We start from the raw sequence: 14436 nt of genomic DNA, 5'->3' as shown, positions 1-14436 counted from the left end.
ATCAAACATCAGAATGAAGAAAAAGTGTGATTCTTTGTGGCATGGATGTTGGTACCAGAAGGGTTGGTTTGAGCATTTCAGAAACTGCTGATCTTCTGGAATTTTCACACACAACAGTCTCTAGTGTTTACACAGAATGGTGCGAAAAACAAAAAAACATTGAGTGAGCAACAGTTCTGTGGGTGGAAATGCCTTGTTGATGAGAGAAGTCAGAGGAAAATGGCCAGATTGGTTCAAGCTACCAGGAAGGGTACAGCAACTCTTGTAATTTCATTATAAACACAAGAGGACACAAATATATAAAACATGCATCAATTTATTTGACAAAAGAGAGTGTGTGTGCGTGTGCGTGTGTGTGTGTGAGACAGACATACAATAATCAATTTGATTGTTTATTTTTTCCTCCAAAATAACATTTCTGTACCATAATCGGAATGACCGATCTATTGTCACATTCATGAATGGAAAACAAAATTCCAGTTCTACATGTTTTATTACAGCCTCGCTGTGCTTTTGAAGAAGACTAGAACACTTAAATGAATAATAATAACAAATAAATTAAAAATGAATTATAGAGAGACAACAAATGATTGGTGACAGTAGGTGCATGTCGAAGTCTAGGCTGCAATCTGCACTCCAAGAGTTTTCAGGAATGCATCTGGTGTATCCTTCTCAACCTGCAATAGCCCATAAGTCTTTGTGGCAGTCTGAAATTTGAAGAAAATGACAGAAAGCAAAGGCACAAGTATGTCATTTTTAAAATCTAATTTATTATGTTTTTTATTTTAGAAAACATGAGAAGATGAGTAAAGCTTCTGTCCATATATCATGTTTTTAAATTAATATAAGATAATGTAATGGTCAGTTAGTGTAAAACATACTTAGTTAAGCATATTTAAATGTGAATTTCTTTAGTGATTTATGCCACAACTGCAGGTGTGGAGCTTCTCCAATGGTGTGCTCATGTGGCCTTTTTGTGCCTTTACTTCTCATTTTGTGTGATTGAATGATTAAAAGGAACCTGCCTAGGCTGCAGCCTAGACTTTGGGATGCAGCTAGTCTTTAATTTCAGTAGTTTCATCTCCAGATTTTTTGCTCCATGACCGGATAAAAACTGTAAAAGCACTGCTGCTAGACCACTGATATTGAATCTCTACAAAAATAAGATCATATTCTCCACACTCTTTGCAGTACTTGTGGAAATTCTCTGACAAACAGGATATTTACACCCGACCAGGAGAGGAAATGTGGAGGGGCAAGAAGGGCGAGATGATGATAAGAGGAGGTCAGAAAACAGGCGGAAGTAGCTGGGGAACCTCCACAAGGCAAAGAAAGGCTTAAGGTCCTCAGTGTGGACATAAGCAGTATGTCTAAATGGAGACTTCGTACTCTCTCGTGTCCTGTAGATCATAAAAAGAAATATACGTTAAAATGCAGACCAGGACAAATAAAATAGATATTTTGTGATATATTAAGGTTCTCAAAGTGAGGGTCCAGGGACCTCCTGGGGTCTGGAAAGCATAAATAGAAGGTTTTTGCTTGTTTGTTTTCGTTTTTTGTTATAGCGGTGGAAATCACAGCCCACCATTATCAAAGTTATCATATAGAGTACTGTGCAAAACTCACCCTATTTTTCTTTTTTAATACAATCTTTCTTAAAGATTTTTATTTTATGACTACATTATCGAGTCAGGACAGAATTAAATGTTAGTGTGTCAGTAAAGAAAGCAGCATATTACATAAGAGACCACTTTTACCAAAACTAAGAAGCAAGTGCAACATTCAAAGTCTCCAGAAGAACTGATTCTGCAAGATGCTCAGTAAAACCTATCAGCTAATTTCCTTATAAAACTACACAAATTGTACCGGAGACTAAGAATCTGTTAAGCAAAGGATCATCACACCAAATACTGACTTTGTTTCATTTATTGCTCTTTGAAGTATTTTTATTATTTATTTTTTAATTTTTGCTCTACAGCGGAGGTTCTCAACCTTTTGTAATGAAAGCTCCCCCATATATATATATATATATATATATATATATATATATATATATATATATATATATATATATAACTTTTATGATTTTTTTATAATAACATTTATGACTTTTATAAAACTATATAACACAGGTATGGAACATGAATGATCAAAAATATTTCTGAGCACTATAACTACTTTGAACAAGAGAACTAGGCTGTAATAACGTGTATTATTTTACATGTAAAACATGTTGCATTACATTTGTCTTGCATTCTAAAAACATTCGCATAAGAATGATGTAAATTGGGACGAAGGGTGCGTCTCGTTATCCATGACATTGTTAAATCTCCGGCTCTCGGCCGCTCACTGAACAGAGCAGATGCAAAGAAAGGTGCGAGTGCAGCAGGAAAGCAAGACCTCGCACTTGCAGGCCAGTACTGGTGATATTTGGAAAGTTGCTAAGATTTGTCCAAAAAGTCGCTAAATTTGTCGCTAGGCGCTTTTTTTTTTTTGCAAAAAAAAGTTGCTAAAGGGGTCTGAAAAGTCGCTAAGTTGGCAAAAGTGGTCTGCACTGACAGCTAGATAAAAGGCAGGCTAAGATCCGCCCCGCCCCAGCAAAAAAAAAAAAAAAAAAATACAGAGGGAGAGGGAATGCGGGGTTTTTCATTTATGGACATTCTATTTGAAAAGCAATAAAATGCACTGAGAAGCAAATGATGCCCTGTCTGTGTTTTTTTTTCTTGAAAACAATTCGCGCCCCCATTCCAATCCCTCCGGACCCCCCTGGTTGAGGTCCACTGCTCTACAGCATTTATTTTGCACAGTACTGTATATTACTCTGAGTTCTAATAGTTCTTGGCCTATTTGACTGGTCAGTTGAATTGAATAAATTGAATCCAAAGCTCAACAACTGACATGTTGGCCTATAAATATTGTCACCTTGACCTACATCAGTGGAAAGTTCAGAATAAAAAGCTTTTGGGCTCTGATAAATAGACAAATTATTAGTATACATATTTAAATAATGAGCCTAATATTTGTGTAGCTGGATTATGTTCATAAATCTGTGCTGGACTTCATTCTACAGTTAAAAGGGGTCCTGGGCTGCGAAATGTTTGAGAACCCCGGGTATAGACAATGTAGCTGTAAGTGGAACTATAGTATGGAGCTGAGAAAGAAAATACAAATCAAAGACAGTGCAGATGTAAATGCAAACTTAAGAGTGAGATGGAAAAAAGACACCCATCACAACTATGGTTCCGACCTTCTTTGCTCCAAACAGTGCTATTCCACCGATCAACTCTCCTTACAGGCTTTCTCATTACAACAGTATCCTATAGGGAAGAACCGCTGGTGTCTGGGCGCAATGATCACTCTCTGTTCAAACATGAAACCATCAAAAGAAAGGCAATGCAGAGGTCATGAAAAGCCAACCAAAGTTGATGAAATATTTTTTTCAAGTAGTGCAGTGAAAGAGAAACCATGGTTTTGGAAAAATGTCAGTGTACACAAAATAACAGAAAACAAAAAAGGTATGAAACAAATCCCAGACTGTGTATGCAGTAAGTTCATACTGGGTGAGATCACGGCTGCCAACCATCAGGGCATTTTTACTTTAGATTTGATCATTTTGTATGTGCAAACTACTGTGGCAGAGAAGTGTAAAACAAATAACAAATATGAAAACAAAATAACAAATCCAAAAATAAAAAACAAAACAAATTATAAACACAGTTGCAAATATAAAAACAAAATAACAAGGCAGAAAACACAACAAATCCGAAAACAAATTAACAAGTCAGAAAACACAATGACAAGTAGGACAATATGGAAAAGGTAGGTATATTTTGCAAATGGATTACTTACTGCTGATTGGATGACACATCTGTCAATCAAGATATACAGGAAGTAATAAATTGTAAACAACTTTGTTTCTTTTACATTAGTGGACTTCTGTGTTTACTTTAAACCACTTTATGTCCATAGTGAAACTTTCAATCTTAGAAAATAAAAGTTTACATTGGAAAGAAAAGAGAAAATGGAATTTATTCAGCACTACTTTGAGGAAGGACATTCATATGCTGTGATTTAGGATATTCTGTTAACATACCATGATTAGCTTGCATGCTCTAAAACACACCTAAAAACAGGTCTGTTTAGAAAATAAAAACTATTCCCCATTAAGTAAGGAATGCTATAAGAGCAGAGCTACGTGGACCAGGACAGTTGTTCGGCTACGGGACAATGCGTTTCAGCAGAAACACAAGTTGTATGTAAAACATGATGTTAACCCACAGGGGACAGATCAGAGGACACGGTGTAGATGTCTCTTTTAAAACCTCGAGATTTTTTCCACGTGAAGTGCAGAAATTTGGCAGAACACCATATTTTAAACTGCAGACCAGACAAAACATTTTAACACATGCACACATGAATTGACTTTCCAGTACTGGCTCAGTGCCACAGCCTGCTGTACTTCCTGTATATCTTGATTGACAGATGTGTCGTCCAATCAGCAGTAAGTAATCCATTTGCAAAATATACCTACCTTTTCCATTTTGTCCGACTTATTGTGTTTTCTGACTTGTTAATTTGTTTTTGGATTTGTTGTGTTTTCTGCCTTGTTATTTTGTTTTTGGATTTGTTCTTTTTTAAATATCTGTGATTTGTTTTGTACTGCTCGGCCACAGTAGCAAACAGCTCCTAGCCCAAACCAAGTAGAGGACAGCTCAGATATAAAAATAGTCCACACATGAGGGAGCTCATCTCCAAAGGCACTGTTTCCATTCACGCCCAATGGAGGTGCTAATGAGTCTGTCTTTGCTTCTCACTGACCCACTTAATGTGAACACACAAACAGACTGGACCCCTGGGCTACAGATTTCACAGCACTACATGGAAGTGCATCATGTGGTCTTAATCACAGAGAGACGTGTCAGAAAACAAACATTACAAACAGAAGGTGTGAATTGAAGCCACTCTGTGATACAAGCAGCCCATAACAAACAGTTAATGGAATTGACTAAGTGCTGTCAGATATCCTCACCTCACTGTTCTTCTGGGACACAGAGAAAGGGAGAGGAGAGAGACAGAGATTCAAAGTGTTAAATCTTTAGAAATAGAAAGTGCCAGGAGGACTGTAAGAGGAGAACAAGGACATTATGATGATGATGACGATGATAATGATAGAATGACCAAATAACCTTCAAAATGAAGGTTAAAAACACGAAACACATTCAACAATGGAATGAATTTTTAAATGAATTTCATAGTGTTATTGACATGAAGCTTGACAGGGTTCCATACTACATTTCTAAAGGTGTGGCATTTCATTTAAAATCCTGAAGCTCCTAAAGATAATTATATTTGGCACATGAGCCTGCAATAAGGTAAGACAGATGGTGTTTTCAGATCATAATTTTAAGATCATAATTTCACTCCAGATGTACAATCATAGTCGTGAACAGCTGAATGCAACTTTGTCATGGAAACTAAACAACCACAGAAACTACACATTATTGGAGGAAGGATGAAGCGGGTTTGATTTAGAATGTGGGGTATTGAAAAATGAAAGAGAGCTGATGTGTGTTCTTACTGCTGTCTCGTAGATGGGGTTCTCAAAGGCTGTCTCGCCTCTGATCTGGTCATACTGTGGTGATGCAGACATGGGCAATCGAAAAGTCTTGCCTAGCACCCTGAAAACAGAGTGACAGAAAAGACTATACCTTACACTTATCTACCGGAAAGTGGAATAATGAGAGCCGCTTCAAGAACAGCTTTTTATCCAAGCTTACCTTGAAAAATAGAAGTATATGGACATGATGATTAACATAATTATAGCTACAGGGATGAAGATGGCAAAAACTACATTGGCTCCTTCCATGCTGAAATCAGTTCCGGCAACTAGACAGAAATATTGATTAAGTTAGTGTAATAGAGTACAGTATGTATATAGCAGTTTAAGTTTTTCTGGTCAGAAATTTATCACAGTAATGCTTATCTAAAGCTAATGTCATGCTGATTGTGGTATGATTGCCACCAAAGATTATTTGAGTAGAGGCCACTGTTTAAAATAAGAATGGGGCAGCATACAATGTTCAACGTGATGGCTGTATTACACAAGTCTTGCCCCCGGATAAAGAAATGGCTGGCCTATTCGGGTCTTACACTGACACGTACAGATAGGACATGATTCTCCTTAAGTAATGGAGAAATGTACATACCCAGTAGCTAGAGCAATCTGAAACAATATACCTGTATATATATATTTTTTCCATATTATTTGATTAAAAAACACATTATTAGCTCAATTTATCAGATTTTAATTCCAAATCTGTTTCTGAAAGGTCATCTTGCCGATCCATTTCAGGTTCATGGGTCTCTTCTCTTTCAAGTAGATACAGTAGGAGCCTGGTCTTGAAAATAACTGCCTGGGAGTATTGCCAAGATGGCTGCCGAGTGGATACTAGAAGAACTTCTGTTCAGGTAGGTGCAATGTAGAAAATCCAAATGCCGGTGTACCAGGCTGGACAAAAAAGGAATCACTGGTCTCTAAAAAGTGGAGGAAGGTTAATTCTTTGTGGCAAGCTACCAAAAAGATACAGCTTTTGCTCTCCTATTAGCTGAGTGCCATGCAGAAGTTGAAACCAGTTGACCTTTCTGCCACCGCACTCATCTCTGAGCTCAGTCGTAGGAAAATTGGATTGAAAATAATGTGTTTGAAAGCACTGTGGCAAATTTTTCCTGAACAGTGTGAAACCAGCCTAAGGCAGTTAAAAAACTGACAGTTCTTACCATCAAGCCTGCGCTCATTTACATACTCCAGTGCTGCTGCTGAAAGGAAAGGAGGGATTTTTAGCAAAGAAGTTGACAAAAAAAAAAACAAATAAAGAAAGAAAACACTTTAGATAAATTTTATTGTACATAGCACTACTAATAATTCAAATTGCAAGACTATCAAACAGTGTAAGAAGAATGACATATGCTTTACAATGGGCTGAAGATATAGCCTACCTTTACACACTGGAGGTGGGTGACTCCACTTCGCTGGGCGACTGGGGACACAGCGAATATTTGCTTCTCCGATGAGCTTATAGCCACTCTGGCAGGAGAAGTGCAATATCTCTCCTGCTTGGTAGAACTGCTTCTCTGATACCTGGACACCAAATGCTGGGATTCCAGGGTTCCTACAGGCTTCATATGTATCAGCTGTACAACAGAGAATGAATACACACACATGAGTGTATATCAACTTGTCTAGGCCGTGTTTACATCGTTTTTTTTTTTGAAGATTAGCACTACTAAGACTAGTGCTACAATATATTGTTGTTGTTTTTTTTTTTTTTTTGCAGTTGGCACTCACAGATATAGCCAACATCAGCACAACATGTGCAATTTACATCTCAATGACACCAGATGCAGCTCATTTGATAAAAATGCATGTGATTTTTGGATTATCATTAATGCATTTTCTAAATGTTCCAATTTTATAGCTGAATATTTATTCAGGTGCTGATTGTAGTCAGTTGTGTGTTACTGGCTAAACAATGGCAAACAAAAGGTAGATTATGTTGATTAATCACAGGAGGAAAGTTGTGTTAAGGGATCTTGAGTTGCTCATCTCAGGATGACAGTGTGGAGATTAAATATTATCAAAATTAACAACAGCGGGTGCTGTCTTACAGTGCTGATGAGTTTAAATCATACAATACTCTCATGAATGTTTCAGAGGAACAAACAATCTTTTGCAGATGTATTGCCAATTAGCAAACAAGCGGCATGCAATGTCATTGAGATGTAAATCTGGGTTTTGATATGAGGTTGGAGGATTATAAATGCCTGCACATGAAAGATAATGCAGAGATGCGCTATTATCCTCTTTATTGCACTGCAACACCCTTGATTCTAACTAGCAGTTTGAGCAGTGAACAGTCTGATTCTAGCTAGTTTGCTGTGGTTTAATTGAGTAGCACAATACATTACTGCATGGAGAGGGTGTATTGGGAATTAATGAAAATTCGGTCTGCATTGTGAAAGGGAAACTTCACATCAACATGCCCTCCTTGTTTATGAAAAAATAAATAAATAATAGCAACTTCGGCCTTCTTCAGCACTGGATATTCCCAGCACTGGATATTCCCCATGGCAATATCACTGGTATATCCCAGCCTGCCTTACATGCAGTAAGCTCCTGCCATGTTCACAGAGCATCTGACACACATCATATATGAAAGCAGCAGTTTGTGAATGCATATAGATTGCCCAGGGAACTGAAGTCAGAGACTGGTTGCATAATTACATACACTTCCCATAAAACCATATTTCCATACAATATAAAAGTATCCTTTCTATTAATGTGGTTTGTGATGCAATGGCAGAAATAAGGCTGCAACACCCTCAGAGAGTATCAAAGGACAGCATAGGGTTGCTTTGATGTCTTGCAAAATTTAAGGCAATCTTTTGCTTCCTTTTCTGCCTCACTTCAGCAAACCATTTTATTTACAATGTAAAGTGGTTTTCAGTTTATTAGTAAACTAATAAAATGACTGAATGACCGCAGTGCTTTGTGACCATAGATATGGGGCATAAAAAACAACATAGCCTTTCCACTTAATTTTGTTTGAGGCTATCAGGCTTGCCACCCACAGGCTTCAGACTACCCTCTAGTGAATTCTAGGGACCCCTTTATCCAGTTGAGTGGTTTTATACATTTGCTGTACGGTTGCCAGGTTTCAGCAAAATTTCCAGTTAAACTTCATCTCAAAATCGGCACTAGAGGCCTATAACTACCCCAAAAATCCATGCAATGGAAAATGCCAACAAATTTTTCTTTTTTTTCATTGCCTTTGAGTGGGAAAAACCATGGTGCACACAAATTTATGAAGTATGGACATTATCCACTCCATAATCCCCTTCTCCCATTCCAAAGCTTTGCAATATAGCTTACAATAGAAATGGTTCTGTACAGCATTGACACACTGTCGGCACTTACACTTTGTTTAAGGGAATTTTTTTTATTTAGATAGATTTGATTTTCTGATTGTTGCTATACAACAAGATCTTTGCAACTGTGGAGTATTTTAAAATATTCCAATTTGGTATGAAAAAAAACATGACCCTGGCAACTCTGTCCTGTCTTGCACTGACAGTGCTCATAGAGCAAGTATAATTCCATCCCCAGTGTGACTTGTTGCAGTTCACATTTTTGACCACTACATCCAATAATAACTCTATGGAGCACTTCCCCACAATTGTGCAACATTTACTAAAACGAGCAAATCAATGAAACACTGTTGAAATACCCAAAGGAGGTCATTGGCATTTCACTGGAATTTAAAATGTATTACGTTGAGGACTTTCGGAAGATTTGTTTAATAGTGGGGATCTGTCTATGGATAAGCTGATAGTGATAATAATATCTCCACAACCTCCTAACTAGTACAGTCAATCCTACCATTTTACACATAATAAACTCTAGTAGCTCTTGACGTAGGCTGTTGTACTTTGCATCACCAAAACAGGGCTCATCTGATTCTCCAATCTGTTACCCCATCCCTCATGTGGACATGCAGTAATAGAAACTTAATCAAACAGCTACTAATGAAAATGTCACAGAGCAGTTCTGGAATATCCATCTCCTAATGAAACATCTGGACAAGCTTATTATAGTTAATGAATCATGCTTAGTTCTGAGGAATGAAAATGGTACTCACAGATGCATTTGGGTGGTTTCTCACTCCACTTGGGTCCAGTGGAATCGCGGTTGTAACAGGAAAGGAGACTGTTTCCCGACAGAGAGTAGCCCTTGTTGCAGATGTACTGCACTGTGGAGCCCACAATCAGTCGAGGACCCGACATCACCCTGCGGCTGTGCTCTACCATGCCAGGGTCTGGGCATGACAGCACTGAAGAAACACACATTAAAATACAGGATGGTTTGCTACCAACTCCTATTCTTCATACTTTTATTCGTCTTTAGTAAGTGTTTTTTCCTAGTTAAGAGTCACGGTGGATCTGGAGCATATCCCGGGAAAACTGGCCACAAGACAGGAATACACCCTGAATTGGAACAAGTCTATTACACTAACACCCACGCACTCTTTTAGACTTAGTGGCAATTCACAGCAGCCAGTCCATTCACCAGCATGTTTTTGGATGCTGGGGAAAAAGTACCTGGAGTATCTGGAGAAAACCCATGTAAAAATGAAACAACATTTGAAATGACAAATTGTGTAGTGGCTGCTATAACCATCTCTATACGGCATTGCTCTGTTGAACCATCCCTTCCACATCACCAAAATATAAAAAAATTTCAACTGCTTCAACAGAAATGTCTAATTAAACTTTATTTTCCCTATATAAGTATTCCCTTGTTTCTACCTTGCCAAAAATTATTGTACTTTTCTTTCCCCTCTGTTTTTTCCCCTCCTTGTTTATTGACTTCCTTCCTTGTTCCCACTGTGGGTCATTCTGACACAACTGGAAGGCATAAATCTAAGTTGTTTGGGAATATGTTTAATGTGGGTTTAATGACAGTAATATACAGAATACAACATTTAGACATTCTTTGACAGTGTTTGGTATAGAGTCTCATGATCTTATCATGTAGATTAATTGTCACGACAGTGGCTGTCGCCATGTTGCTGCACCATCTACCACTGTAGTATGGCCAGAAGACATTTGTGGACCCTGTCTCTCACCTGTCCTCACCATCTATATATGCATATGTAATTTACATTGAAACTTGATGTTTTATACCTGTTTTCACCATTATGATTCCCCAAAATGTCATGCAAGACTCAGATTTACCAATAGGTGGCATTAAAGGACCATAACTATAGTTAAAAACAAACAAGAAAACAAAAGCCTTGTTTCTCCAATTTATAAAATACATTTATATGTAGAGAGCAAATTTGGGAAACCTTAAAACTACATCTTATGAAATAGGCTGACAAAGGTTTACGCTTATTCAAAACATAATTCATTCATTCATTCCTATTCTGTAACCACTTTATCCTAGACAGGTTGGCTGTGGATCCAGAGCATATCCCAGAAACTCGGTGTATGTGTGAGGCAGGAACACACCCTGATTGGAATGGCAGTCTACTGCAGAGCAACATGCACACACATTTACACACTCATTCACACCAATGGACAATTTAATGTACCCATGTTTTTGGGAGGTGGAAGGAAACCAGAGAACCCAGAGGAAACCCTTGTGGAACCTAACCCAAGGAGAATATTTGAAACACAGCAAGCTCGAACCCAGAACCTTGGCGCTATGAAGCAGCGACGCTACCTGTTGTGCCATCATGCCACTGTTAAACCATAGTATTTTTATAAGGTACACTTTAACTGTGATTTATTAAATGCTTATGAATTTTCCCCTCTAAACCACTTTGTTTTTAATTATCAGTCACTGGAACACATTCAGTAGACTGATAATGGTTTCAGATTTAATGTTACTGTGTTTTATCACTCCTAAGCTCCAGTTTGTTTACTCTGGCTACCCTATTCACATGATTCCTCAAGGTGCTTCTATGAGGACAAACTACAATTACTGAATTTAGCAAGAACACCTGGATTTGTTCCCACCCAGGCAGCCAGCCAGAGAAATGCCTTGATCTGCCTTTGCAGTGGGGAAGGACAGTCATCACAAGTAATAGAAGGACAGCCTGTGTCCTCTAGTCTAGAACACAGAATAATAAAAACCCACACACTAGCCCAGCTGCAGCACACAAACCAATTTCTTTCCCTAGCAGGACAGCATCAGGTGACAGGATACTGGGAGCTGTGCATCTCTCCCACTCCTGCTGCTGCTTCTTTTATGCTTCCAGAGCAGGACAGAAAACAGCGGGTGTCTGTTGAGAGGCTAAGACAAAAGCTTGAGCTGTTATTGCAGTCTGCATGTTGACTCACTGAGCAAGTCCACAGCTGATGCAACAAAGAACGGGCAGAAGTTCAATCATGATGTCAGTGCACCAATGACATCTGCTACAACAAAACACAAGATGTGCAGCCACCCTGAATTCACCGTTCTTTGATAACAAAAAGGGGCCTGTAGGCGACCCCAGAGGATTACCAGAGGAAAGTCACAGGCAATGCTTGCAAACGTCTGATGTGTATGTAAAAGCGGCCAAGGGATAACGTGAATTGAAACCACACCTTCAACCTTGAAGTCCCATGCAGCGGAATTGCATGTCATTATCCATCAAGCTCTGTTTTCCACTACTGTAAAGTTCAATGCTGCAAATAGAATCTAAAAATGACATTTAGTTGCTGTCCAGAGCATCATTTACATTTACAATATTTGGCAGACACCTTATCCTGAGCAACTTACATTTATCTCATTTATACAACTGAGTAGTTGAGGGTTAAGGGACTTGCTTAAAGGTCCAGCAGTGGCATCTTGGCAACATCTTAACCACTGAGCTACCACTGCATCATTCCTGATTAGTGCCCTTTCTAAATTGGTTCAAGAGTGGTGCAAAAATTATTTTAGGCACAATAGATATCTGTGTTTATTAGGAATTTATTACAATGTCGATACAATTTCTGTATCTAATTGTTTAGTGCTCCAGATATTTGTATCTGTATTTGGATATTAACAGGCGTGGCCTACATTGTAAGTATAAAAATATAGAAATGTGTATAGGACTGTTTTTTCTTTAATTCCAGTTGTGTAAATACTATTTTTGTTTGTACTTGCCCACAACATTTTGTAACATTCCATTTCCCAAAATATAAACAAACTATTAATATACCACCACAACCCTGACCAGGCAACTCCTAAGGATGAATGAATGAATGAACATTTTAAATTCCCCGTGATTGTCATATAACTGCTTGTCCATCACATGAAATGAAAAACCTCTAGCTGGTGTGACCTTTTTAATGTTCTGTAAACTTTTCTGGCAAACGTTTAAAAAAAAAAATTATATTGAGCCTCCTGTTTGTATCTCTATTTGTATCTGTTTAAAACACATTATCTGATCAATCAAAATAATGCATTAATATTCAGTTACATTCCTACTTTTTTTATGAGTCTATGCATGATTCACCTCTCTCACAGGTAGGCAGGTCTCCACTCCATGTCAGGTCCCACTGGCACATGAGCATTTCAGTGCCCACCACCTCGAAGCCTGGGTAACATTGATAGGTTACTACAGTACCATGCACCAGCTCAGGGTGAGAAGTAGTCTTCCAACCATTAGTGATCTCAGGAAGCTCTGGACACGTGTCGTTACGAGGAACCTCTGCAAACAGACAAAGGGGGAGAGATTCAACATTATACAGCCCTCACTCATCAGGCATTGGACTGAGAGGCAGCTGCCAGGTGATTTGCTAGTGCCTACTTTGATCATGGTGAATCTGGTGAGGGCATGTGGCTAATGAGTACAAACGTGTCATAATTGTTTGCATCGTTGCCAGGCCAAATGGCCAAATCCCATACACCTGCAAGAGCTGGCAGACGTTTATTCACATGGGGTGTGATGGGACTGCAAAACTCTCCATTTCAGTCCTCCTGTATTCTGCTACCCACTCGCTCCCTCTTTGCATGGAATTCATTATGTCTTATCAGATCTTATTTTATATTTTGGCACCAGTGAAAGCTGATGGAATGGTAGCCTATTCTCTATCCCAGGGGGAAAAGTGCTAGACTTAAAAGTCAGCTGTCTCTCTTTCTTCCTGCCTCTTTCCATAGTCCACATGAGCCCTACCCGCTGTTCTGCAATAATAAATTAGTAAGGCTGAATGGAGGGATGATATCTGTTTCAACTATAGCTCTAATCAGCAATGAATTATATTTTTCACTTTTATTACTGCATCCAATTGTGTTTCAAAATGCTCAAGATGACATGGATGCAGTGCTTCTTTTCTTTTCCAAATTAGTGTTGTAGTAGATATATAATTATAAATGCAAATAACAAATACTTTAAATGGCAAAAAAAATATTCAAACGGTTACACGGTCAATTCCATAATTATTGTCACTTCCAAGGGAACTGTGAAAATGTGTGTATAAAAATAAACTTTGTGATTAATGTTTTTTTTTCCACTCAAGCTGGAAAAACTACTTACCTTTCCTCCAACAAAAATCAATCTCATGAGAACAAGATAATGACCCCAACACACACATCTGAATCAATAAAGAAATGGATGCAAGACACAAAATCAATGTGTTGCAATGGCCATCTCATCTCTAGATTTGAACCATGCTAAACACATGTGATGTGAGTAGAAATGGGCAGTGCATGTGTGCAAACACAAGAATTTAAAGCACCTTAAAATGTTGTGCAAGGAAGAAGGTCAAAAATCCGTAACAGCCGAGCCTCAGAAAGAGGATCAATGCAGTGGAGGCTTCACTGAATATTAATTGTGGGGTGTCAATACTTTCGAACACAGAATTTTATAGGAAATTTACATCTAATACTGTACAGTATATATTGTAATG

At 38.2% G+C, this 14436-nt stretch overlaps 1 protein-coding gene across 4 annotated transcripts in view; it reads right to left on the bottom strand.

Moving 5' to 3' along the window:
• Nucleotides 1–379: 379 nt before the first annotated feature.
• Nucleotides 380–14436, bottom strand: part of sez6b (seizure related 6 homolog b) — a 192797-nt gene continuing 178740 nt past the window's right edge. The window contains exons 11-18 of one of the 4 annotated variants that reach the window (XM_017490173.3): nucleotides 13044–13238; nucleotides 9696–9887; nucleotides 6997–7191; nucleotides 6778–6816; nucleotides 5778–5886; nucleotides 5579–5678; nucleotides 3248–3360; nucleotides 1265–1400 (exon numbers count right to left, since the gene is read on the bottom strand). In XM_017490173.3, the coding sequence (XP_017345662.1) occupies nucleotides 3280–3360; nucleotides 5579–5678; nucleotides 5778–5886; nucleotides 6778–6816; nucleotides 6997–7191; nucleotides 9696–9887; nucleotides 13044–13238 (911 nt within the window). In that variant the 3' untranslated portion in view covers nucleotides 1265–1400; nucleotides 3248–3279. Of the gene's footprint in view, nucleotides 1401–3247; nucleotides 3361–4560; nucleotides 5679–5777; nucleotides 5887–6777; nucleotides 6817–6996; nucleotides 7192–9695; nucleotides 9888–13043; nucleotides 13239–14436 lie in introns of those variants that run through there. The other 3 variants (XM_017490176.3, XM_053687355.1, XM_053687356.1) reach the window with 3 other exon arrangements.

This window comes from Ictalurus punctatus, chromosome 17 (genome assembly GCF_001660625.3).
Source record: "Ictalurus punctatus breed USDA103 chromosome 17, Coco_2.0, whole genome shotgun sequence".
Classification (NCBI taxonomy): Eukaryota; Metazoa; Chordata; class Actinopteri; order Siluriformes; family Ictaluridae; genus Ictalurus; species Ictalurus punctatus.
This window is presented reverse-complemented; position numbering and strand designations above follow the sequence as displayed.